This window comes from Haliotis asinina, chromosome 4 (genome assembly GCF_037392515.1).
Source record: "Haliotis asinina isolate JCU_RB_2024 chromosome 4, JCU_Hal_asi_v2, whole genome shotgun sequence".
In the NCBI taxonomy this organism is placed as follows: domain Eukaryota; kingdom Metazoa; phylum Mollusca; class Gastropoda; order Lepetellida; family Haliotidae; genus Haliotis; species Haliotis asinina.
This window is the reverse complement of record NC_090283.1, coordinates 54,935,564-54,963,114: the sequence shown is the minus strand read 5'-3', so window position 1 is coordinate 54,963,114 and position 27,551 is coordinate 54,935,564. Positions and strand designations below refer to the sequence as shown.

At 42.0% G+C, this 27,551-nt stretch overlaps 1 protein-coding gene across 1 annotated transcript; it reads right to left on the bottom strand.

The window, feature by feature from the left end:
- Positions 1 to 3,491: 3,491 nt before the first annotated feature.
- Positions 3,492 to 19,237, bottom strand: LOC137281685 (uncharacterized). The gene is made up of 5 exons (XM_067813084.1): positions 19,076 to 19,237; positions 14,873 to 15,088; positions 11,085 to 11,167; positions 6,203 to 6,275; positions 3,492 to 5,641 (listed from the first exon to the last, which is right to left on the bottom strand). Exons 2-5 carry the CDS (start codon positions 15,047 to 15,049, stop codon positions 5,621 to 5,623), a joined length of 354 nt encoding a protein of 117 aa, XP_067669185.1. The 5' UTR covers positions 15,050 to 15,088; positions 19,076 to 19,237; the 3' UTR covers positions 3,492 to 5,620.
- Positions 19,238 to 27,551: the final 8,314 nt, after the last annotated feature.

Genomic DNA, 27,551 nt, shown 5'->3' with positions numbered 1-27,551 from the left:
CATAAAAGATGGTCACTCACTTAAGGTGTTACTTTGAATAATATCACCTAGTTCATCCTCAGAGCGGTTACAACATTCTTATTTTGTGTCAAAAAGCATATCCTTGACCATATTTACACATTCTTGATTATATAGTAATCATTATTTCGTTTCTGGTATCCACCACCTCGTTCTTTATTAAGTTCTCTGGAAAAGGACATGGTAATTGCCGAACGATCTGGGCCTAGAGTTTTCGAAGCTCTCTTAGCGCAAAGAAGGTCAAAAGTTAATGTTAATTGCATGGTTTTTAGGACTATCTTAGCGCCAAGTCCAGATCTATATCTTGGAGGTATTTAAAGCCATGTTTTACGTTTGCTAAATCTTGAGAAACTAGAAAGAAGTCAAAAATGTTGTTTCGGGTTTTTTCCTCACCGTATGTATTTCTTTACATGATTTCTTTCCCTCCAAATGTCTAGCAAATCGTACTTTTCTACACTTTTCTATATTATCCATCAATACCCTTCTTGCGTTTTGATTACTGATATTTATAAAATTTCTTGGAAATAGAAGGATTAAGAACTAAGTTCGAGACTCCATAAATCAGAAGAGATTCGTTTTCAAATTTATGAATATAGTGAAATAACGCACGTTAAAATTCAGGTTCGTGAAGTCTGGCGCAACACATATAAGTGTGATTCGTATTCTTTCTATAACTTAATTACATCTTCTATTATATAGTTTCCATTATTGCCAATCTTAAAGTTACATGCTAAATAGGACAGCAACCCCACTTGCGTTTAATTCATATGATGCTACAATGCTTTGAAGATCCTATTCATTTCTCATACCAGTGTCATCCTCCATGGAGATATGAATATCTTACAGGCATACAATTGAAAACTTTCTTTTACGTCAAAGGTCCAATTCTTCTTTTCATTTTCTCTTTTCTGCCAGGCCTCTACTAGTGGCTGAAACTATTCTTATCTTATCCAATATTGTTCCATAATCTCAACTGCGCACTGAAATGAATGTTCATATATTCTTTTGTGAAAACGAGATAATAAATGAGTGAGTTTAGTTTTACGCCGCACTCACCGATATTCCAGGTACATGGCGGCGGTCTGTGAATAATCGAGTCGGACCAGACAATCCAGTGATCAACAGCATGAGCGTCGATCTGTGCAATTGGGAACCGACGACATGTGTCAACCAAGCCAGCGAGCCTGACCACTCGATTCCGTTAGTCGCCACTTATAAGTTGAGTCACAGTTCACACAAAAATCACCAGGTCCTACCTGTCTCTGTGGATGTCTGTCGTCCATCTTTCTCCTTTTTCAGCTCAGAAACTGCACTTGCTCTACATTTGTCCAAAACAAAGATGTCCCACCCACATGAGACTGTCGCGCTTGGTGGAAGTCCAAACACAAGGTCTCCTACGCTACAAGACTGTACCTCCTCTACTTACACCACCATGGACGTTTGATGATTCATCCGAACAGATGAATCGCAACATGGTGTAGCCTGCCCAAAGTTTTGCACACGGAACGAAAAATACGCTGCACGTGAAAACCGCAACGGGCACAGCCAAACACATGGCAGGATGTTAGGCGTTTTCGAAGCCATTCGTGACCAACTCTTGTTATTCTGGGAGAAGCCGGATTCTTGGAGGCTACGGAAAGGGACAAGTGGTGTAATTTTGATTTAGTTTATTATAAAATTATCATAACATATAGATATAGTGTTTAATATGGGTCCTTATATGCAGTTTATGCGTTTTGACAACGAATGTAAACAGTCGCAAATATAGTTTAGCGCCGCTTTCAGACGTATTACATCAATTTCGCGGCGCGGGTACATCAGAAATAATTGACACAATGAACAAACGAATCGAACCCGATCTTCAGCGCGACGAGCAAACGTTTTACCCATTGGACTACCGCACCACAGACCGCTGGATTGTCTGGTCCAGACTTGATTATTTACAGACCGCCACCATAGCTGGGATATTGCGACCCGTGAAGGTCTCAGGGTAGAATAGGCCTTCAGCACCCCATGCTTGCCATAAAAAAGGCGACTGTGCTTGTAAGAGGCGACTAACGGGATCGGGTGGTCAGGCTCGCTGACTTTGTTGACACGTGTCATCGGTTCCCAATTGCGCAGATCGATGCTCATGTTGTTAATCACTGGATTGTCTGGTTCAGACTCTATTATTTACAGACCACCGCCATATAGCTGGAATATCGCTGAGTGCGGTGTAAATCTAAACTCACTCACTCACTGGAATATTGCTGAGTGTGGAGTAAAACTAAACTCACTCACTTTAACGTGGGTTGTTGTAATATGATACTCACCCGAGTGTAGGTGACCAGATGGTGAACACACGAACACGTGTAGACACCTAGCTGCGCGTATAGAAACGTGCAGTATCACAAGATACTCCGACTGTCCCAGTTCACACAAATGGGTACCTTGTGAGGATGAGGCTGTGTGATAACTCGATACGCCTACCGGCCTGCATGAGTTGAACACTCCCCAGGGATTTGAATTGGTTAATGCCAGAAAACGACATCCGGTGATTAAGGGAACACTCCAGCACCTTGAGCATGCATTAGTTGGGTGGATACGTGAGCTATATAAATCAATGTCCTATAATAATAAAGTAAATACAGAAGTGAAAGACCAGTAAAACATTCGTAGCCTAAAGGCAATGCTGATTTGTTCCACTGTACACAGTATCACGTTATTACATCGGCTGATTGTCATGAACACACAAATTTCCCTACCAACCCATGTTTTGTGTATCTGTTTCTTGTTCATAAGAGGCGGCTAACGGGATCGGGTGGTCAAGCTTGCTGACTGGGTTGACACATGTCATCGGTTTCCAATTGCGCAGATCGATGCTCATGTTGTTGATCACTGGATTGTCTGGTCCAGACTCGGTTATTTACAGACCGCCGTATAGCTGGAGTATTGCCGAGTGCGGTGTAAAACTAAACTCACTCACTCAGCTATTTCTTCTTTAACGCCGCATTATTCCGGCTATATAGAGGTCTGTAAATAGAAAATTGGACCAGACATTCCAGTGATCAGCAGTATGAGCATCGATCAACGTAGTTGGTGCACGATGACGTGTCAACCAAGTCAGCGAGCATGGCCACCCGATAAGTCATTTCTAATGACAGGCGAGTTCTAACCAGTTCTAACCGGAATCTTCTCGAATACAGCCGTGTGTGTCTACTTAATGCCAGTGGCAGTTCGTCAATAATTCATGGCCGAAACGTCATATAGTAATGTCGTTAGATCAATAGAGCTTTCCATGATAACCCATGTCAAAGTCAGATGTTTCTGTTATTGCGATACTTTTGACACCAAATTTTGAATTTTAGATGAGGCATGTTGCTCAAGGTATTGAGCCGTTGATTCCACAGTATGGAAAGGGTTCTTCGGTTCCCATGTGAAAATGCGTCTGGTGGGAACTTGTTAATACAAACAACACATCACCTAATGACAAATTTATCAAGAGAGTAAGGAAACTGTTTATTGCTAACAAACATATTCTAGTATAAATACAAATGTAAGAACTGGTGTATTTGTATTTTACCAACAAACACCCCTTTGGCCCCAAATGTAACAAATATTCATACAAGTGTACGATAAAAAATGTTTTTGAAACGCCTGTGTGAAAAACGCCAAGTTGATAATGAGTGTCGAGGGCTATGATGACAACAAATTTGAAAAATATCTTGCTATCAAAATACATAACAATACCAACTGAATGACGCTGATCATGATAATTATAATAATAATTGTGAATATATAAGGCGCCTTTTCCATGTACAAGCCACATGCTCAAAGCGCTAACAAACTATCTGTTTATTAGTACCCCCGATAACTCAAGCTGCCTGGGAGGCGCTAGAATGTTGATAGTCACACGATTTATCCCACCTGGTACCCATTTTCTGACGGGTTGAAAGAGTTACGGATTATTCAGATAACAACCTTGATCGTTTTGGCCTGAATGAAAGTTAGATAAACTACATTTCAGCTTTATAACAGTATGTCTTCATAGGGTAGGAGATGATGCCAAATGTTGAACCGATCTGAGAACGTCTAAATATACGATCACAGGAACATTGCTCACAGGAACATTAGAGACTCACAATAGCGATAATTTAGATTTCTACCATGGCTACATCACGAGTACGACTGTGGGATACAGAGTGCTTTAGTACTTTTCGGTGACCTATACAAGTGAATAAATACGGTTCTGAGCTCAAGAGCTCTTTTATGTTATGAAAAAAACACGCTTTGTGATTGGAGCCAATTTTGCTTTCCAGTCCATGAGTGAATCTAGGTATATGGTTTTTCACTACGAGGACAGCTTGTCGTCGTCGGAGGAAAGAGATTAATTCCACTGAAAGAGCTGTCCGGGGCCTGTATGTTCGAAACCCTCTAAGCGCTAACATAGTCGTAAGTGCCATACATTAACATTAATTTACGACTATCTTCGCGCTAAGATAGCTTCGAAAATCTAGGCCCAGTTCCACAATATGATCTTACCACTATCTTAACGCTAAAAGGGGTTCGAAAATTTAGGCCAAGTTCCATAAAATGATCTTAGCGTTAGGACGATCGACAGTCTAGGTCATACGACGATCGACGGTCTAGGTCATACGACGATCGACGGTCTAGGTCATACGGCGATAAACGGTCTAGGTCATACGACGATGGACGGTTTAGGTCATACGACGGCCGACGGTCTAGGTCATACGACGATCGACGGTCTAGGTCATACGACGGTCTAGGTCATACGACGATCGACAGTCTAGGTCATACGACGATCGACAGTCTAGGTCATACGACGATGGACGGTCTAGGTCATACGACGATGGACGGTCTCGGTCATACGACGATGGACGGTCTCGGTCATACGACGATCTTAACGTTACGGTCACTTTCAATTAATTTGTGAAATTATCCGTGGCCAGTTCCACGATGCTATGGCAGTAATAAGTTGACCGTAAGTGTCCTGAGGCAAGGGGTGCAGGTCTCTTCAAGGTCTCCTGGACTTAAACGGTCGCAACACTTTGCGGTAAATGCAAGCACTGGTGTGGCATATACTTCTATCTAAAATCAATATCAAATAATTTCTTTTTAGTCTTATCTGCTTCAAAACTGTTTAGTCAAGGCACGATATTGAGTGATCCAGTCACTATGTTAACTGACTTTAGAGACCACACATGCAAGCCAAGATGGAGAGTACGAATTAAAATTCAAATACACCACTATAATCGAACAAAAACAAAAGATGTATTTTCTGTCATGCAGCGACTCAACATAAGCAATGAAGCAATGCATATAAAGGCAGGCACCCAAAAATTTGTACAGATTTGTACAGTTAAAAAGACAAATAGTAAACAGTTTCAGGTCATTTGTTCGGTTAGATTCTGTTTTCTAGCCATCAGCTCTAGACAAGGGTGATTTTCTGTATACTAGTACGTTGTCCCACTTATAGTGACAGTCTGTAGGTAGACGTCATACTGGAGTGCTATAATGTGTGTAATTACAGATAATCCTTTCAGGTACAATGTCTATTCTATCTCATCTAGTGGCTGCCGTGTTGATTCCTGTTGCCTGTTGTCTAGCAACCGTAACAGATACACTGAAAGGAGAGAAAAAAACGTCACTCCAATATCATCTTATTAAAACAAAATGTCCTTGTACACATGACTAAAATAGGTGGGCTGTGTATGAATGGCACGTGTATAAAGGCACAGTGACCTATCTGTAGGTAAAATGGTCTGTACCTACAAATACACGTGTGTGAAAGCACAGTGACCAGTAGGCACAATGGTCTGTACCCATAAATTGCACCTGCATAAAGACACAGCGACCTGTAAGTAAAATGGTCTGTACGCACAACTGCACTTGTTTGAAGGCACAGTGACCTGTAAGCAAAATGGTCGGTACCCACAATGGCGCGTGCATGAAGGTACACTGACCTGTAGACACAGTGGTCTGTGCCCACAATGGCAGGTGTATGAAGGCACCTGTTGGCACAATGGTCTGTAGACAACAATGACACATGTATGAATCCACACACTGACCTGTAGGCAAAATGGTCTGTACCCACAATGGCAGGTGTATGAAGCCACACTGACCTGTATGCAAAATGGTCTGTACCCACAATGATACGAGTACAAAGATATTAACCCACACTTACCAGACCAATCCACACGAAAATCCAGGGTGGGAAGAATATGGACAGACAGCAGTGAAGACAATGGTTAACTCTCCTGGAAGAAAACACCAATTTAAGCATCTCTCAATGTTGTGCGCTTGTAATTAAATTGATCTGATCAACAAAACAAAATTGGCCTGATCAAAAATCATGTAACGAAGCAATACAGTCCATGCCAAGAAATCCCTGGGGGACCTGCACATGTGTATGATATCCATATGGAAGAAAGACCTACAGCTGTGCGTGAGGGGATACTTATTGCAAAATCAAAAATGATTTAAGACACTTTCTCAACAAGTAGAAAGTATATTCCCGCTAGCGTGTTGTGTCGAAAATTCTGGGTTTTTTCCCTGACGTAATATTTTCAGAATTTTGCTAAAAAAGACCCTCACTCACTACATAGGGAAAACATACCAGTACACACGTACTGAGAAACCATTGCGAAAGAGCCCACTACGACATAAATTCGTACGTAAATTACGTGCATTTCAAGGTTTTCGTGAATCTGTTTTCACATATTTTAATCAAAATTTCGTATATACTGCAAATACGGAGCATCACTGTAAACATAGTGAGTGAATTTAGTTTTACGTCGCCTTCAGCGAACGCTTTAACCATTTGGCTGCCTCGCCGCCTCTATTGCTAACATAGTGCTAATTAGTGCTAATTAAGTGCTAATGTTTTGATAATGCCAAGATTGCAATAGACCAAATCTACATTCACAAATGCAATCGCTGTTAAAACAGCTTCGTGAATGAGTGAGTGTATTTGTAGGCCGCCTTTAGCAATATTCCAGCAATATCCCGGCGCGGGACACCAGAAATGGGCTCAGTGTGATGGAGTTGTGAGTGTGCCCGCCAGTAGTCAGTAATATTCAGACAATAAACCATAAGTTCTTGTTGACAAGGAAACATGTAATAGCGTATTAATGAGAACACAGTCCGTCTATCTTTGCTGGTCTGTACATGCTTAGTGTTATCAAAGAAACTTGACAAGATAAGGCAATCAGTGATACATGTCAGACTGTTGTTTAACTGCAGACACAGACACACCCACGTGTGTCACTAATTTATAACTAATACTCAGTCCTGCCGATCTGTGGGTGGTCATGCCACCTATATATTTTGAGACATTTAATAAGATGGCTGAATTATTCTTTTCGATGGATATCATACTGCTTTACATATTTCAACATAAACTGTATGTTGTCAATCAAAAGATGAGACATATTCAACACACATGGAAAAGCATAAGATATCTTTGAGATAACCCCTTGTGGCTGTAGGCGGCACATGCATTTCATGCCTGGTGAGTAGACGGTCCGTCGTCATACCTGGCTGAGTGACCTGATTGCCGTCTATTGACTCATCTATTGTTTACAGCAGCCATTCGTATTTTTTCAGTACATTTTGCTAGATTTTACGAGCAAAACATGCTTCTCTGGGCACCACGATACGCATCCCACTGAATGCCCAGTTTGGCCGATATCGGTTATTTCCACATATGCTATTTGGGATACAGCCTAGATAAGTAACAGCTTAAACATTTTTTTTATTTCTTAGAGTACTTTGGAACTGATCCCATGCTTGTCGTAAGAGGCGACAGGTGGGATCGGGTGGTCAGACTCGCTGACTTGCTTGACACGTCATCGGTAACCAGTTGCGCTGTACGATCCTGCTGCTGTTGATTGTCTGGTCCAGAATCGATTATTTTCAGACCGATGTCACATAGCCGGAATAATGCTGAATGTGGCGTAAAATTACACTCTAAGGCCTGACGAGTCGACGCCTTAACCACCCGGCTACCCCGGACCCCTTCTGCGAAACATAATGTGGAAGACTAAATATATATCTAGCCATTGCTTTTCCTGACTCCGTGGATTCTTGTTGTGATGTTGGACTATTGTAAAATAATGTTTTGTTTATAAGTCCAGGAAAAACGAGAACAAAATTAAAAATTGACCAGATGAGCGTTAAACCCTACTCACTCACTCACTCACCGATGGTTGAGTAGTAATTGACTTCTGTTGATAAATGCGGAGCGCAAAATACAGGAAGAATCACGTTCGTTCATTTAGATCTAGAGTTATCCGCCCCTATTTTCTCTTAAACAATCACGACTGTTCACTTGGTCTGGGTTTCGAGTTTCTCAAAAGAGACTGAGAATACTTCAACTTGTACTTACTTCACATAACTTACATATTCCAGTGAGACAATTCCTGAATTCAAGGAGAATGGTCGTTGCAATAGTTGTTTACCCCTCAACAATCACCCCTACCCACTCATCAAACTACTGCTTGACACGTATAAGATGAGCCTGCGCAGTAAACGCGTTTGTGACAAGTAGGCGGGGCAGGAAATGTAGACGAATAGATCGGGGATTAAGCACGTGCAATACATGCTGACCGTGGCGTGAACTCAATGCCGCTTCTGTTTAACACGTGTCTAGTAGTATGATATAACAATCAAAACACGATTTGCACGAGGAAATTGAATTTTTCACTATTGAGACGACAACCTGTTTATTGTGGATCTCTCATCCTAACCAGGTACCAGATTCACAGCTGGGTGGACTGGGACACATAGTCACAGTACTTTGTCTATGTTTTTAATATGACGACCTCGTTCTTGCGCGCCCTTTTTGAAATACATTGTGGAGTGTCTATTCATGACAGTACGCTGTACATTCTTCAGAATGTACAGTGACAGTTTCAGCTGTTTTTTCTTTTCTGTTTTTGTTCGTATGTGTGAGTGTGTTCGCGTGCGCGCATGTGTATGTGTACATATAAAGTTTATTTTAAATAAAGAATAAATTATTAAGTATTAATGTGTTTGTTTTTAGTGACAATTTTCTACCATCAGCTATCAGGAGATATATGCCGTACAGATATGTATAAGCTTCGAGAAGGCAGTTAGCGTTACTACTGTCTACAACTCGAACTCAGCTATTTGTTAAGAAAATCGTAACTGTACATCATTTTGTCTAGATTAAATTGTCTTGTCGAACATCTCATGCAATGTAAAAATACACTCACGCACCCACGCGAGTGCGCACACAACGAGACACGTACGAGACTGTTTCAACAACCTTCCTTGCCATGTGAACCGGAAGTACTTCGCTAGCAGACGACAGTCCTGAAGCAGACGAACGTCTTCATAGCCAACCCACAAGCAGACGACGAACACCAATCGTTGCTCCCATTCACTATATTCAATTCCTTCCTTTGTCCCCACTGTTACCATATCTTTAGGGAGTCTTCCTCGGTTCATCGCACATTCAAGTATCACATCTGATATATAACATGAACTCTAAAGTCAGTATGGTATCGCTGCTATGGCTGGCATACGCACAGTGGAATTTATTCAATCTCAGAGACTAACCCAGCAAGTATTTCTTGATGGTCTTCAAGAATAAGACCAAAGGCCAGACCACAGACTGGAGATATATCGTCAAGACATACAGAGGGAAATGTTCCACTGTTATGGACTTCCTGAGAGATTCCTCAGACCACTGCCACCCACCAAGAGATCCGACTTCAGTCAAGTTTGTCAGCCGAAACCCCACCCCCACCCCCTGTGTATTTGAAAGGAATATGAGCTGTAAACAGATATTCTCCATGTGCTTACGTGTTCTTGGAAAGTTTTTTCCAGCACGACAATCATCCAAAACATCGATCATAGCATTCATGCCTGGTTTCTGACCCAAAATATGACATTATTAGACTGACCAAGCTATAGCCCTGACCTAAATCCAATATGAGTGAGTGAGCTTAGTTTTACGCCGCAACCAGCAATATTCCAGCTATATGGCTTCGGTCTGTAAATAATCGAGTCTGGACCAGACAATCCAGTCATCAACAACATGAGCATCGATCTGCGCAATTGGGAAGCGATGACATGTGTCAACCAAGTCAGCGAGCCTGACCACCCGATCCCGTTAGTCGCCTCTTACGACAAGCATAGTCGCCTCTTGTGGCAAGCATGGGTTGCTGAAGGCCTATTCCACCCCGGGACCTTCACGGGTCAAATCAAATATGAAATGTTTGGGGACTTATGAAGGAAAGCGTCAATAAGAAAACCCTGGCACATATTGCTGAAATGAAAGATGTTGTCCGATACTGGGACCGGATGGACCAGGATTTTCAACTGCGTGACAAGTTGATCTATCAGATAAGCCACGACCTGAGAAATGACCCCCAAATTGCAAATATGAGAACGCCCTCCAGAACACTCCATTTCAAACAAGAGGGAAACAGGCTGTCGTCTCAAAACTAGTATTGAAAAATTCAATTTCCTCGTGCGAATCGTGTTTTGATTGTTATATCATACTACTGACACGTGTTAAACAGAAGCGGTATAGAGTTCACGGTCAGCGTGTATTGCACGTACTTTATCTCGATCGATCTACCTCACGTAACTGTAGCAACCAAGTATATTCGTCGACATTGCCTGCCCCACGGCGCCCACCTGTCACAAACGCGTTTACTGTGCAGGCTCATCAAATACGTGTCAAGCAGTAACTCCTTTTATCAGCAGCATGCTCGGCTGCATTGGAGCCCGTATTCTGCTCATGGTGATTTGACAAAATACTAACTGTTCACTTTGAACAGTGCAGTTGAATGTGCAGTTATGTTCTGCTAATATTCACATATACTGTGTGATTACAATTACAATCTTTAAATTCCCAATCATTTCTAGTCATGCTGTAACTGTTTTCATTGCTGTATGTTGTAATTTGGCTTGACAATGGTTCGTCTTCAAGCATTTTGATAGCACTATCATTTCTGATAACGTGCGGGCGTTTTAATGATAACTCTATCCATTGTAGCTACATGTGTATACAATGATATAATACAAGTACTTACTCTCTCTCCTGAACGACAACAGTCTGTTGAGCACCACCGCCGACAACAACGACGTTGGTACTTGTTTGTTGCTGCTGCATCATCTAAATCAAGCAACACGACAAAAAACGTCTAAAACATAAAAATGAAAAATCCATCCTCACCCATCCAGGACATTATATTTTCAACTCTATCCTGATTAATATCCTTGATCCATTCGCCACTCTTACTTCACTTTTGAATTGAGCTCACCAAAATTTAATCTTTCAGTGAGTGCCGGATGTGTCCCTGATATCATATCATCACGGTCTCGAATTTGACACACCAAACAAATGAAAACGAAAATTCTAAAGAAGCGTTCAAACTTTTTGGAAGCCGCCATTGATAATATAAGGTCTGTTTTGCAAAACAACGAATCATATGACTGTAATAGATTATGGCGTAGGACTGCAGACCAATGAAATTCATTCAGTCATTGATAACTTCTTTCATATGTATGTCATATCTAACAGTAAACCGAGGGAGAGCAATCCGGGTAAAAAAACCCTGAAATGAGTAATAAAACAAGAAAGTAGTTTATGAATAAAAGTTGCACCATATGTTATGACACATTAAATACACTTGGTACTAATGTTTCTATTGCTGACCAGTGATATACATAAATGAACAAATGTTTCGTTGATAATGGTATTTGTTGTGGCAGGACATCGTTGTTTCGTTGCATTACATCGAAATTCAGCAGTGACGTGAAACGGGAAACACAGAAACACAAATAACCCGTGAAGCAACCCATGCTTGCCATAAAAAGGCGACTATGCTTGTCGTAAGAGGCGACTAACGGGATCGGGTGGTCAGGCTCGCTGACTTGGTTGACACATGTCATCGCTTCCCAATTGCGCAGATCGATGCTCATGTTGTTGATGACTGGATTGTCTGGTCCAGACTCGATTATTTACAGACCGCCGCCATATAGCTGGAATATTGTTGAGTGCGGCGTAAAACTAAACTCATTCATTCACTCACAGAATCATAATCGAAGATCCTTCAAGCCCGTTCCCTGTGCGACGTTTAGTAGCAACCAGGGGCTGTGGGAAGTCTAGTGGTTACAACGTTCGCTTGTCCCGCCGAAGACCGGGTTCGATTCCTCTCATGAGTACAATTTGTGAAACCCATCTCTAGTATCCCGATATTGTTGGAATATTGCTAAATGCGAAGTAACAACGAAACTCACCCTCTCACCAATAACAACTTGTAGCATGCGACATAGTTGCAACGAAAGGAGTTTATATCCCATACAACTTAGTTTGACTTGTTCTAATTTCTACTGCATATCGCATGCTGTCAACCAATCAGATCGCTCAGATATCTGTGCTACTGATATTAACACTGGAGTCTAATCTTCACTTGACATATACACGTTGCGGAGAGATACGACTTGTATGCGACTTAAAAACGGCACAAAAAAACCCAGTCGTTACGATCTTTACTGCTATCACAATTCGTATGCTACGAGCTACACCGTTAAAACGCATCCTACAGAGCACACTTGGGCATTTACAGACCGACGCTATCAGGTTTTGCTAAGACTGCTAAAAGTCATTTCTAAAACTGAAAATCAATAAACCTCATCATATATTACTGTATTATAAATGTCTGTAATTTCTCTATATCATTCTGTATGATTTACGAGGGTAAAATTCTGGGCCCAGTTCCCAAAAGCGCCATACTTTAACATAGACTTACGACAGTCGTAACTCCCATGCTTTAACATAGACTTACGACAGTCGTAACTCCCATGCTTTAACATAGACTTACGACAGCCGTAACTCCCATGCTTTAACATAGACTTACGACAGTCGTAACTCCCATGCTTTAACATAGACTTACGACAGTCGTAACTCCCATGCTTTAACATAGACTTACGACAGCCGTAACTCCCATGCTTTAACATAGACTTACGACAGTCGTAACCCCCATGCTTTAACATAGACTTACGACAGTCGTAACTCCCATGATTTAACATAGACTTACGACAGTCGTAACTCCCATACTGTAACATAGTTTAGATTTGCGACACTGTCGTAACGCTACGATCGCCTTGAGGAACGGGGCCCTGTTCTGTTTTATTCTGCAATACAGCAGATATTGCAGTGAGGTGTAAAACGGCAAACAAACTAAAGAGAAAAAAAAAGATAAAAAATATCGAGGCGTCTCTCGTTGTATTGGTTACCGTTTAAATAGCTGACAGAGAGTCAGCCGGTGATCGCAAGGACAGAGGTTTGCACCCCCGACGTCCCCTACCAAGGGACATCCCGATTAATATGATGTCTTTTAGCGGCATTTAGAATTTTTATATATGACCAAGATCTTTTATGGATAAATCTTTGTTTAATTCTTTGACACAACGTTTCGGGGCCATTTCAGACCCCCTCATCAAAAATGACCCCCGAAATGCTGTGTGTCAAAGAAGTAAAAGAAGATCTATCCATAAAAGGTCTTCGTCGAACATCAATATGGTCTTCATGTTACTTTCCTGGGAATTAACAGCTGGTTGGATGACATTGTTTCATGCAAATGTAATTCGTCACGTCAGCAGCTATCTAACCTGTTGGTCAACGAGTTCAAAAATATAAACATATAAACTTGCGTTATAATACGCGCGTCAACGTTTTCAGATGAAATAATTTACAAGATGTTTCAGTTCGAGACTTCATATACTGTTTGATATACATATTTTGTAGGGCTGAGTAACCCGCACATGATAGCATAACGTGAATTTGAAATATCTTGTAAAAGATTCACTGTTTTTCGTACATTTTGTAAATGATCGTTCCGTGTATCATCTGTCCAGTTGCACAACAACTCAAAGGATACGTCCTTACAAAGAATTTACAAACACAGTGTACTTTACAAAATGAACTAAATATGCTTTGACTTGTTTGCTTGTTTGTTTGTTTGTTTGTTTGTTTAATGCCTTACTCAGCAATATTGCGACTCTGTGGTGGTTGCCCGTTACTAATTGAGGCTGAAGTAGACACAGCGTGACCACTGACCTGCGGAACTGGGACGCCATGAAGCCTAAATACCTGATCCCGTTAGTAGCCTCTATCGACAAGCATGGGTTATTACAGACATCCAGGAGTCATTCTCAAAAGATGAAGCTTTTTAAAGCTTCAACATATCCGTCAGATTTTATCAATGTGTTACAAATATCATTTTCCCGTCATTGCCAATATCTAATCTAACTTGGGAATTTTACATTATAAACAAAAGAACCAAACAGTATTTATTTTTTACTTGTTTTTAACAAGGGACATGCATTTTGTCATGTATCTAAATTAAGTGTAGAAACCTTACATCAGGTGTTTGCTGTGCACTAAATTTCATTCCAGACGATATTTTTACTGGTGTTGTTGATAGGAAGACACCTTTTCCCCATTCTTGGTGAATGTTTATGATTTTCAAACTGACATTTGATATTAAAACCAACCTTTTTCTCTTGTATACAAGAATAATGTCTTTTCTGTAATAGTTCCTTAGAATTGTGAAAGAATGAACGATCCCAAATCCTGTGAAAGTGGAACTCCCTGTTATGCGCATTAACAACTTCTGGTCAAAAGTGATGAACATGTGATGCTGGGTTCAAGACTACAAACTGTCAAAGAAAATCAAGTTGAAAAAGTAAACATTGGAAGGTACGTTTTATTTTGGAGACCGATTCTTACCTGGAACTTGTGTTAATTATGCTTTGATCTGAGGATTTTGAAACTGGGACAAGTACAATGAATAACTCAAAATGATCACTTTACCGGAGGCGGGTATGGCTGGGGTGGCCCGTATGCCTGGGGTGGTTGTCCGTATCCTTGAGGAGGTGGCCCGTATCCCTGGGGTGGTGGTCCGTATCCCTGGGGTGGCGGGCCCTGTGGGGATGGTGCATATCCTTGTTGGGGTGGCCCCGGCTGGTAAGGAGGTGGGGTTTTCTCCATCTTTGATGATACACGTCAGTAAAACTTTCAAGAATTCGGCTGCAAAATAATGTGTAAAGGTGTAAAATATCTTTAAACTGTTCTACTAATTTTATTGATATTATTCAATAACATCAGGCTATAGGTATTTTCTTTCACAAGTGTTGGCATCTGAAGTCGGCTCTAATTTTCAATTTGGTGCTGCATCGTCATACGTCAACATGGTACTGCATGGCGCTGCACCGTCATGCGTCAACATGGTACTGCATGGCGCAGCATCGTCATGCGTCAACATTGTACTGCATGGCGCAGCATCGTCATACGTCAACATGGTACTGCATGGCGCTGCATCGTCATACGTCAACATTGCACTGCATGGCGCTGCACCGTCATACGTCAACATGGTACTGCATGGCGCAGCATCGTCATACGTCAACATTGTACTGCATGGCGCAGCATCGTCATACGTCAACATGGTACTGCATGGCGCTGCATCGTCATACGTCAACATGGTACTGCATGGCGCTGCATCGTCATACGTCAACATTGCACTGCATGGCGCTGCACCGTCATACGTCAACATGGTACTGCATGGCGCAGCATCGTCATACGTCAACATTGTACTGCATGGCGCAGCATCGTCATACGTCAACATTGTACTGCATGGCGCTGCATCGTCATACGTCAACATTGTACTGCATGGCGCAGCAGCATCATACGTCCAGCGATTGCGCGTGAGAAACAGAAATAGTAATACTGTTATATTATTGCACTTAATAATCATACATGCATGTCATACGTAAAAACAGTGTTAACAAACAGCAAATATGTGTTGAAGTCACAACAGCTTACAATTAGTCAACAAACATTCTTACAATATATTATCGTCAAAATATCGACAGTGTCCTAGTATCAAGTCATGTTTAAAACACATTAAAATGCATTAATTATATAATTATAACATTAAGATGATACGGTTTCAATGATTCACATCATCTAGCCACGGTGTTTGCACAGATGACAGAACTGGAACATATCTAAAGGCTCATCAAACAGACTTACTTGCTATGCTCACACGAACACAACTTAATCGCCACACAAGCCACCAGTGACCTATATTCAAACTTACATCCGTGCATGAGAAGAATTGTTTCTACATTTACCAATCACTCTATTTCGTTTTGGGAATTCGTTCAATGATTCTTATCATGAGAGACTGTGGTCCACTGGATAGAGTATGCGTCTGGAGGTTACATCATCTAAGTGGTCTGCTGAGTAGGGTATGTGTCTGTAGGTCCTATCGTCTCAGTGGTCCACTGGATAGAGTATGTGTCTGGAAGTTACATCATCTAAGTGGTCTGCTGAGTAGGGTATGTGTCTGTAGGTCCTATCGTCTCAGTGGTCCACTGGATAGAGTATGCGTCTGGAGGTTACATCATCTAAGTGGTCTGCTGAGTAGGGTATGTGTCTGTAGGTCCTATCGTCTCAGTGGTCCACTGGATAGAGTATGTGTCTGGAGGTTACATCATCTAAGTGGTCTGCTGAGTAGGGTATGTGTCTGTAGGTCCTATCGTCTCAGTGGTCCACTGGATAGAGTATGCGTCTGGAGGTTACATCATCTAAGTGGTCTGCTGAGTAGGGTATGTGTCTGTAGGTCCTATCGTCTCAGTGGTCCACTGGATAGAGTATGTGTCTGGAGGTTACATCATCTAAGTGGTCTGCTGAGTAGGGTATGTGTCTGTAGGTCCTATCGTCTCAGTGGTCAACTGGATAGAGTATGCGTCTGGAGGTTACATCATCTAAGTGGTCTGCTGAGTAGGGTATGTGTCTGTAGGTCCTATCGTCTCAGTGGTCAACTGGATAGAGTATGCGTCTGGAGGTTACATCATCTAAGTGGTCTGCTGAGTAGGGTATGTGTCTGTAGGTCCTATCGTCTCAGTGGTCCACTGGATAGAGTATGTGTCTGGAGGTTACATCATCTAAGTGGTCTGCTGAGTAGGGTATGTGTCTGTAGGTCCTATCGTCTCAGTGGTCAACTGGATAGAGTATGTGTCTGGAGGTCCCATCGCTTCTGTGGTCTGCTGAGTAGAGCATTGTCTGGAGGTCCTATCGCCTCAGTGGTCAACCGAATAGTATATGTGCCTGAACGTGGTACAACCGTCGTGGATAGAGTATGTGTCTGGAGGTCGTACACATCCATGGTCTACTGGAGTATATGTGTGTCTGGATGTCATATGGTCTCGTGGTCTACTGGATAGCGTATCAAGGTCGTACCGCATATGTGGTCAGGGAGTGCAGATGTGGACACATGACATTACAAGTGCCCTTTACTCTTTCCCAGGTTTCTTCACAAGGTATGTATTGCACTGTTTGTGAACCCTTGCATATAAAGGAATGGTATCTCACGGGATAAGGTGTTTGTGGTGACATTAGGACGTATCGCTATAGTCCGTTTGGCTCAAAAGCGGGCAGTTGAAATGCAGTCTAGCTCGAAAACTAATAAACATAACATAAAATAAAATTAAAATTAAAATAAAAAAATGTTTAACAAACTACCATTAAAATATTAATTACATGTAATTAAAATATGGACACAGTTCACTATTTGATACGCGGGAGGAGGAGAAGGCTGTCGCACCTGTCTCCCACCCAAAACGTATGAAAAGTGACTCAAACGCATTACTTTTAGCCCCACGCCTTCTGAAACAACAACCGCAACAACAACAAAATCTACCCCAACCCCCCACCCCTCCAACAACAAACCAACAAGGGAAAAAAACCAAAAACAAAATCAACAACAACAGCAACAAAAAACCCAAACAACCAAACAAACCCAAACAACAACACCACTACCAGTAACAACAAGAAAAGCAGACCTGAAAAAACCCAAACGACCCGTTCAGATAACCTCCGCACAAGATAACATCCTCAGAGTCACAGCATAAGTCATGTTTCCATGAAAACCACAAAAAAATAAAATTCTTATCAGGGTGTAATCCCCAAGAGGCACATCTAAGGATCATGCTTAATATGTGTACCAAGTTTGATGAAGCTGGCATGTATAGCTTCGGACATCTACTCCGGACAAGATGACTTCCTCATAGTTAAAGCTTTAGTCGTGTTTCCATGGAAACCACAAAAAATAAAATTCATTTCTGGTGCTGGTTTCTCGATTTGGTCGCTGCGAGGATTTGTTCGTTCCGTTTGTACATGTATTTTTATTTCTTTTATATATCGATTATTAACTGTGTTTACCTTCCCATTGTAATGTATCCCTGGAGACAGCCTCAACACATTGATAACACACTGCATATCATGAGTGCAAATTTGACTGTGACTGCTGAAAGATTAATTCAGTATCTAATCGGTTTTGAAGACAGGTAAGTGACTTGCACAACTGTCAGTAGTTTTAATCTAAACATACATGTACTCGTGTTTGGGATCGTCCCACCATCTTGTGAACTGATCGAATCGTCGTTAATATTCCTGTCGACCTTGCCGTAAGAAATATTTTCAAATTGAAAAGGCTGTATTTGTGTGACATTATCTACATCTAGTATGTCATCCAAATCATGGTTTGACTTCGTGTATTGATTTATTTGCTAAACTAGAAGCAGATCTCAATAAGCAAACAGGCATGTGCCGCTGCGCTTTCTGTCTGTTAACGACTCTCCGGTACAACGACAAGCGACCACGTGACCATTTGCCTCACATATCGTCCCAAATCAGATTCTTTTGAGGGTGGTGTGTTTTAGATTGCTAATACAAGCTGTATAATCAAATATTACTGTTTTAACTGTGTTTTATGTATATTATAAACACAGAGGTATTCATTAAAAGCGAATATAAGCAACGTATTGTAACATTTTAAAAAAATCCCTTAAGCGCAGGCATCCAATGGTTTCTTCGCATGTGCACTGGGATCACACGCTTGCAGTCAAATTACATAACAAGGTATCTACCGAAGGCGGTTGCATCACGTCTTCATCAGTACTCAAACAATGCAATCAATATACAAATACCAAATGAATTACTGTATTTACTTACTTCAATCGCGACGATCTAACTGTAATCGCTCTTTTCAGTATTTTCTGACAAGGCTGGTAATGTGCGCATGCGCAGTTGAAAACATTCTTTCACGGAAAGGACCTGTCCGGGACTTTGATTTCTAAGAAACGAAAGTAGGATATTCAGCTTTGCTCCTTGTCTAATTGTTATCAGTTAGCGACAGTGTACCTGTCAGTGACTGTTATGAGATTGTGTGTATTTGACATTTTTTATAGGTAAAGGCCTTTATCACGTCATGTTCCTAGTCGCTTAACCATACCAGCATCCAGGGCTGCAGCTACCATAAAAAAGACCGGGCTTACATGCGATAGTGCTATAGTGGCTAGACAAGCATTCAATACTATGAAAATATAAATCTTTGGTATCTATAGGGCTTACACGAAAACACTGGCTGGCTGCGCAACTGACATCGTATTGTTAGGGGCCTATAAGGGCAGATGGGTGTAAAAGATCACCCCGCTTGCACAATCCTTACATTATGAACGGGTCCCTCACAGGTTATAGAGCGCTCGAGGTGACCTCCCATCAACGCAACATATGCGGGTAACAGATCGATGCCGGCCCACTGATCAGTCAGACCTGATCAATACAGGTCATCACGTCCCTATGAAGAATTTAATAGCTTTCAGTGCAGTTATTTGATCATGTACAGAGGCAGCCTTGCAAGGTTGCAGCGTCCTTTTAACATCACTCATTCGTCACTGGGCATTAATTATGATGGGTAGTGGGTTGGGAACGGCCCGTTCGAATTGCCTGCTGACCGAATTGCATTTTGTCGAGGTCAACTTCATTTCAGAAATAATGTCGGGGGTGTCACAATTGCAAGCGTGAGTGAGTGAGCATTAAAGCGGGGGACACCAGAAATCAGCTTCACAAAGTCCTCTATGAGGAATCGAACCCGGGTCTTGGGCGTGCCGAGCGAACACTTTAACTACTAGGCTACCCCACCGCCTCCGTGTAAGAAGAGGTCAACGTCTTGAGGTAATTGACAATGATTGGAAGGGGCGAGTTTACCCACAGTCTGTCCTATGAGCACACGATGACTTTTCAGAACGTGATCAAATGTAACAACTGCGATATATGAATTGTGAGTTTGTCAGTGAAACATATTCTGGAACGTGTCTGAGTAGAGTCTCATCCAGGATTCGAACTTATGAGCACAGAGGGAGGAACCTAATCGCCTTCACAGAAAGTCCGCGATGTAACCCTTTCAGCCACCGATTTGTGTTTTGCCAATTAGGCGACTGTGAGGGAGGGATCGAATAACTTTCGGGACGCAACACAGGAAAACGCTAGAATCTTCACTCCACCGAGAAAGTGTAAACCCCAGTGGCGTCAGTCTAGACAAGTCGGTGGTATGTCTACAGCTTCACGAGACGTGACACGGAACTTTCCTGCTTGAATGTTGACACTATATGACCCAGGAAGTAGTTTGTTAGAGAGTACCCAGTTCATGTACTGTCTGGTTTATCCTTATGTGGACGACAAGACATGAATGCTGCAATATTCCATCTACATGACAGTGGTCTGTATATAATCGAGACTGGACCAGGCAATCCAGTGTTCAACAGCAAGATAACCGATCTACACAGTTGTGATGCGATTACGTGTGTCAACCAAGTCAACGAGCCTGACAACCCGATCCCGTTAGTCGCCTCTTACGACAAGCATGGATTGCTGAAGTGGAACAGTTATAAGCTTGTGTATGATAAATTACAATTACGACGCCAGTTATTGATAAATCTGATGCAGAGAATACTAACTAAATCCAGCAAAGAAAAGAGCCGTGAAGGTCCCGGGGTAGAATAGGCCTTCAGCAACCCATGCCTGCCATAAAAGGCAACTATGCTGGTCGTAAGAAGCGACTAACTTGATCGGGTGGTCAGGCTTGCTGACTTGGTTGACACATGTCATCGGTTCCCAATAGCGTAGATCGATGCTCATGTTGTTGATCACTGGATTGTCTGGTCCAGACTGGATTATTTACTGACCGCCGCCATATAGCTGTAACATTGCTGAGTGCGGCGTAAAACCTAACTCACTCACTCACTCACCGTAAAGGAAATACGTCAAGAGCATACAGAAAATAGTAGGAACATCGGCTTATGTTATATTTGAGATTGCACTGTCGTGGTAAGGAACAGATTCTGATACCTTTAGGGGTCGAATTCCACAGGAACAAAAGCCTTTATTCTCTGATTTACGGTTATGTTCATACAAGTACTGTATAGCTGAACTTCAGTAAAATTCGTAACAGAAAGGCAATACACATTATAACGTCCAAGGTCAGAGTGTAGGGATCTGGCAGTGACCGATAAACTCGTATCACAGTGAGATTGTATCCGTTTTGCAAAGTGCCTTCCGGGGTAGTAGACGGAACGGACTTCTTTGTTAAAGGAGTGAGTTTAGTTTTACGCCGTTATTAGCAATATTTCAACAATACCACCACGGAGGACACAGTAAAGGGCTTCAAATAATGCATCCAAGTGTGGAATCGAACCCGTGCTTTCAGTGTGACAAGCGAATGCTTTTAACCAATACGCTACACCACCACCCTTTCGTCAAAGGAAATTGGCGCCTTTCTCGCGTCCTGCAACGTGCGCTGTGTACGTGATCCCTTTTTCAATTGTTGTGGTCATGCTTACAGATACATAACATACAGCACGAGCTAGATGTCTCAGTGATTAATTTTCCTTACACAAATAGATAACGCAGATGTTTTAGCTTGAATCGATGTAGATATACTGTAAACAGAAAACTTAACTGCCACTCAGTATATCTTGTTAATATAGGTTGTCTCGTGGGAAATCTTTCAGAAAGAAAAACTATCAAAATTTGGTTTGGTACTTTTGGTTTAAATACAAAGCCATTATGGAAATTATCTTCTACTTTAAACAACTTTTACTTTTTAAAACTTTATTTTACTTTCGAAAACATGCGTTATGTTTTCCTCAAAAAGGTTACCTTCTTTCGAAAAGTGAAAATCAGAAATGACTGTTATATGGTCACCACTGCCAATATTGAAGTTTAATAGTGTTGTATAAGGAATAATTATTTTGCTTTAAAAAGCAGCAACATCATATCTTCAACAATATCACCTTGAACTGTAACCACAAATGATTATGATATCCCCAAATCAGTTATGATGAACCATCTCCTCTTATGGTACCCGTGAAGGTCCCGGGGTAGAATAGGCCGTCAGCAACACATGCTTGCCATAAAAGGCGACTATGCTTGTCGTAAGAGGCGACTAACGGGATCAGGTGGTCAGGCTTGCTGACTTGGTTGACACATGTCATCGGTTCCAGTGGCGCAGATCGATGCTCATGTTGTTGGATTGTCTGGTCCAGACTCGATTGTTTACAGACGGCGAATATTTACAGATTGCTGGAATATTGCTGACTGTGGCGTAAAACTGAACTCACTAACTCACTCACTCATGGACTGGTCTTCGCAATCATTTTAGCCTAACATTTCCACAGATTCACCTCCTAGTTTTGAAATAGGATGGCGCTCAACTCAACGCTTTGCTATCGGTATGTACTTCCTATTCATTTTATCACGAGGATTATTTAATAATTTCACTAAAGAGAAGTGTTTAAAGGGGCATTGACCGGGTCTGACCCGTAGAATAAAGTCAACGTTCGTTAATCCATGTCAATTCAGTGTGTCAGTGTGTGTGTGTGTGCGCGCGTGCGTGCGTGCGTACAAGCATGTGTGTGTGTGTAGTTGAGCCAATTAATTGAAATTGAACTATTATAGATATTAAAAGTTGTTCACTGGTCACGAAGGGGGTATACGGGTTGAGGTACCCTCCATGTTTGTTTAATGTTCCCTGAGCACGACATCGCTGAAATACTGCCGGCTTGGCGATAAATGTTCACTCACTCACTCACTCACTCACTCACTCACTCACTCACTCACTCACTCACTCACTCACTCACTCACTCACTCACTCACTCACTCACTCACTCACTCATGGACTGGTCTTCGCAATCATTTTAGCCTAACATTTCCACAGATTCACCTCCTAGTTTTGAAATAGGATGGCGCTCAACTCAACGCTTTGCTATCGATCGGTATGTACTTCCTATTCATTTTATCACGAGGATTATTTAATAATTTCACTAAAGAGAAGTGTTTAAAGGGGCATCGACCGGGTCTGACCCGTAGAATAAAGTCAACGTTCGTTAATCCATGTCAATTCAGTGTGTCAGTGTGTGTGTGTGTGTGTGTGCGCGCGTGCGTGCGTGCGTACAAGCATGTGTGTGTGTGTAGTTGAGCCAATTAATTGAAATTGAACTATTATAGATATTAAAAGTTGTTCACTGGTCACGAAGGGGGTATACGGGTTGAGGTACCCTCCATGTTTGTTTAATGTTCCCTGAGCACGACATCGCTGAAATACTGCCGGCTTGGCGATAAATGTTCACTCACTCACTCACTCACTCACTCACTCACTCACTCACTCACTCACTCACTCACTCACTCACTCACTCACTCACTCACTCACTCACTCACTCACTCACTCACTCACTCACTCACTCACTCACTCATGGACTGGTCTTCGCAATCATTTTAGCCTAACATTTCCACAGATTCACCTCCTAGTTTTGAAATAGGATGGCGCTCAACTCAACGCTTTGCTATCGGTATGTACTTCCTATTCATTTTATCACGAGGATTATTTAATAATTTCACTAAAGAGAAGTGTTTAAAGGGGCATCGACCGGGTCTGACCCGTAGAATAAAGTCAACGTTCGTTAATCCATGTCAATTCAGTGTGTCAGTGTGTGTGTGTGTGTGTGTGCGCGCGTGCGTGCGTGCGTACAAGCATGTGTGTGTGTGTAGTTGAGCCAATTAATTGAAATTGAACTATTATAGATATTAAAAGTTGTTCACTGGTCACGAAGGGGGTATACGGGTTGAGGTACCCTCCATGTTTGTTTAATGTTCCCTGAGCACGACATCGCTGAAATACTGCCGGCTTGGCGATAAATGTTCACTCACTCACTCACTCACTCACTCACTCACTCACTCACTCACTCACTCACTCACTCACTCACTCACTCACTCACTCACTCACTCACTCACTCACTCACTCACTCACTCACTGCTACGTCCCTCAGCAATTAGCATGCCCCACATCCCTGCGACGTGTACCAGCAGAACCACTCAACTTTAGTTTTAGCTCGTCGATATGCGATTTCCTGCAGGCTGTGTTCATACACGGAAGTGATAATAATGTCAGGAATGCCGAGCCTCTCAATTTATATCCGGGGCCAATACTGTAACAAGATGTTAGGAGATATGAATGAGCCCAGCTAGTTCCTTCGTTAACTACCGGGTAGTGAGTGAGAGAGATTAGTTTTACGCCGCACACAACAATATTCCAACTAAATGGTGACAGTCTGTAAATTATCTGGGCTAAGCTCTACAGTGATCGACAGCGTGATCGATCCGCGCAATTGGAATGCAATGACATGTGTCAATCACCTCAGCAAGCCTGACCAGTCATTACCGCCAGTCGCCTCTTAAGACAAGCAGTCTCCTTTTTGTGGCACGCATGGAATGCTGAAGGCCTATTCTATCCCGAATGAGGTTTTACACAGCGTTTGCAACGCAGCCACAAGACATGGGGTTCACCGCGCAAGATTTCCGCCTTTCAGTTACACCATATATTGACGACACTCAGTGTAACCATTCGCTTACTGACTTGACGGTTTTACCAACTTGGCTACGAAGGGTCGCCGTCAAGAACGAGATTGTGTCGGTATGAACCGCGTGTTTCTCACAAGACAGGTAGCGCACGGTTAGCTCGCGTGAAACACGTGCATTACGCATGCACGGTTCATTCTTGGGAAGACGTACAGCTGTGACGTTTAAAACAACAAACCAGTGGAGTATGCAAGGATTTTCAAGTCAGCAGCCTCTAAGAACAACAGAGGTTGTGAATGATTTTAAGCTCATGGTAAATTATTAACCTGTAAATAAATGAAATACTTCCACGGACCATTATTTACACTGCTTAAAAATACATATCACATTTTAATTTCACTCAGTGTTTCTCGTTTCTCAGGAATGACACCATTTCAAACACATTAGCTTGTTGGTTCTTGGGCCGGTAGTCTAGTAGTGGTTCCGGCAATGGTCCATGATTAGGTAACCGGTGAAGATCCCGGGGTAGAATAGGCCTTCAGCAACCCATGCTTGTCATAGAAAGCGACTGTGTTTGTCGTAAGAGGCGACAAACGGGATCGGGTGGTCAGGCTCGCTGACTTGGTTGACACACGTCATCGGTTCCCCAATGAGCAGATCGATGCTCATGCTGTTGATCACTGGATTGTCTGGTCCAGTCTCGATTATTTACAGACCGCCGCCATATAGATGGAATATTGCTGAGTGCGGCGTAAAACTAAGCTTACTAACTCACTCACTCACTCACTCCACCGGTATGTTGGTCATGACGTTTGACGTCGTCAGCTGTAGAAGTAGCTGTAATGTAGTTCTTATCTGCATATGAAATGCAGGCATATCCATGACGACCACGATGCAGCAATGCGTTTGCGATTCACTCAAAACATTTATCCATCTATACAGAGATATCAATGCAATATCAGAGTTGATATCAGTGACAATCAACAACCAGTGAGTTGATATTATGTAAATGAACACCGATTTCACTAAGCAGTTCAGTTTACAGTATAACCCACCTCGCTAATCCATTAAAACAACATGTGTCTACCTCGGCGAAACATCAAAGGATTTTGACTGTAATACCAAATGTCGTCTTACCGGGGAGACACCACGAATTTAATCAGGTGTTGAAAGTGAACCTGGCTCAATCTTAAAATCTATGCTGCTGCCATAATGGCTACGTTGGTTGCGTAACGACCCGGTTTTTTTCGAGGAGTGAGTGCTCCCCTTGTATATACATTGGAAGTAACGCGAAAACTGCGCTCACTGAACCGAGAAGTGTCACGATTTTAGTCTTCCCGGTCATGAACCGTTAGAGTCTCTCTGATTGTAGTAAATGCATTTGGGATAATTCCGGAAAGAGTAGCAATATTTTCATTATACGATAGTGAAAAGGACTTTTCGGTCCTGGGAAGAGTTATTTAACTTCTACAGCATCGGAAATCATTACGGAATACGCTGGTTGGTTGGTTGGTTAGTTGGTTGGTTGGTTAGTTGGTTGGTTGGTTAGTTGGTTGGCTGGTTAGTTGGCTGGTTAGTTGGCTGGCTGGTTGGTTGGTTGGTTGGTTAACACATTCAACATTATTCCAACTCTATGGTGGCAGTTTATAAGCAGTCTGAACCAGACAGTTCAGAAGCGATCATCGATTTAGAAGTGGCCGCGATTACTTCACACTAAATGACATGACACGCACCAGGGGTTAGTGAGTTTAGTTTTACACTGGTTCGAAGGTGAAGTGTATGTAATGGTACGTTCGATGACAATGGTCACTGTTTAGGACGTCAGTTAAGGCAACAGGTTAAAACAACTACTGGTGAGGAACCATCACTAAGATTCAAACTTTATACAGATAACGAACGGCTTATAGGAATACTCATACACGTCATGACAGTGGTCGCTCTGTACGTAGGTCGAGCGCATCAGTTAATGACACTACTGATCAATTAATGTAGGTACTCAGTAATGCATGTCCACCAGTCCATCAGTCCGTCAACAGCATTATCAAATTAAACAAATTCAATACAGACAGGTAAAACTTATGTTTTCCACAACTGACATATCACTGATTATTTCGCTGAAATATATGCAACTTAAAGCATGTCGTGACACGAGAAAAATCAGCCAAAACAGAGTCCACTAAAAGGTTCAAACCAAACCAGAACCACAAAAACACATATCAACCAAAGTGATGCATATGTTTGCATGGCAACGGTTTAAATCTGTGCCGAAACTTTACTCCGGCATGAATTATGCTTCTCGAATTTCATGAGCCATTATCAGTTTCACACAATTAATCCTTACGTTCAATTTCCCAGTGAGGTTTATCACGGAGTCTATTAACCAATTAACCATGTTTATTAGTGGGAGTATCGCTTGTGTAAACGTCCAGCAACACCTGCACGTACAAAGCACTTGTATTGGAAGCGGTAAGGACACGTGCATTCAAAAACATCAATACGTGTGGATTTATAATGTAAAATGTACAGGTAATCGATAAGAGCTCCATTATAACATTACGGACGGTGAAGACGGTCAGCACTCAACGTGCATTACATTGCACAAACGCATACATTTAGCAGTGCGACATGCTAGCTGTGTCATTGATCTGCATGGGTTTATAACGCCATGATAACGAGCGAAAACAAACAGCGAGTGACATGGCTGTTTTGACATGTCAACACTGATATTTCGTGCGGTAATACATGTTTTGTCAAGTACGTTTTCCCATTAGCCACTGGTTATTACACACCAAATGCA

Excerpts from the sequence above, each read along its gene's own strand:
- LOC137281685 (XM_067813084.1), bottom strand. The coding sequence starts at position 15,049 with ATGGAGAAAACCCCACCTCCTTACCAGCCGGGGCCACCCCAACAAGGA. Across the intron at positions 11,168-14,872 it reads CCCAGCCATACCCGCCTCCG|ATGATGCAGCAGCAACAAAC; the intron begins GTAAAGTGATCA and ends TGCTTGATTTAG. Across the intron at positions 6,276-11,084 it reads GTTGTCGTTCAGGAGAGAGA|GAGAGTTAACCATTGTCTTC; the intron begins GTAAGTACTTGT and ends GTTTTCTTCCAG.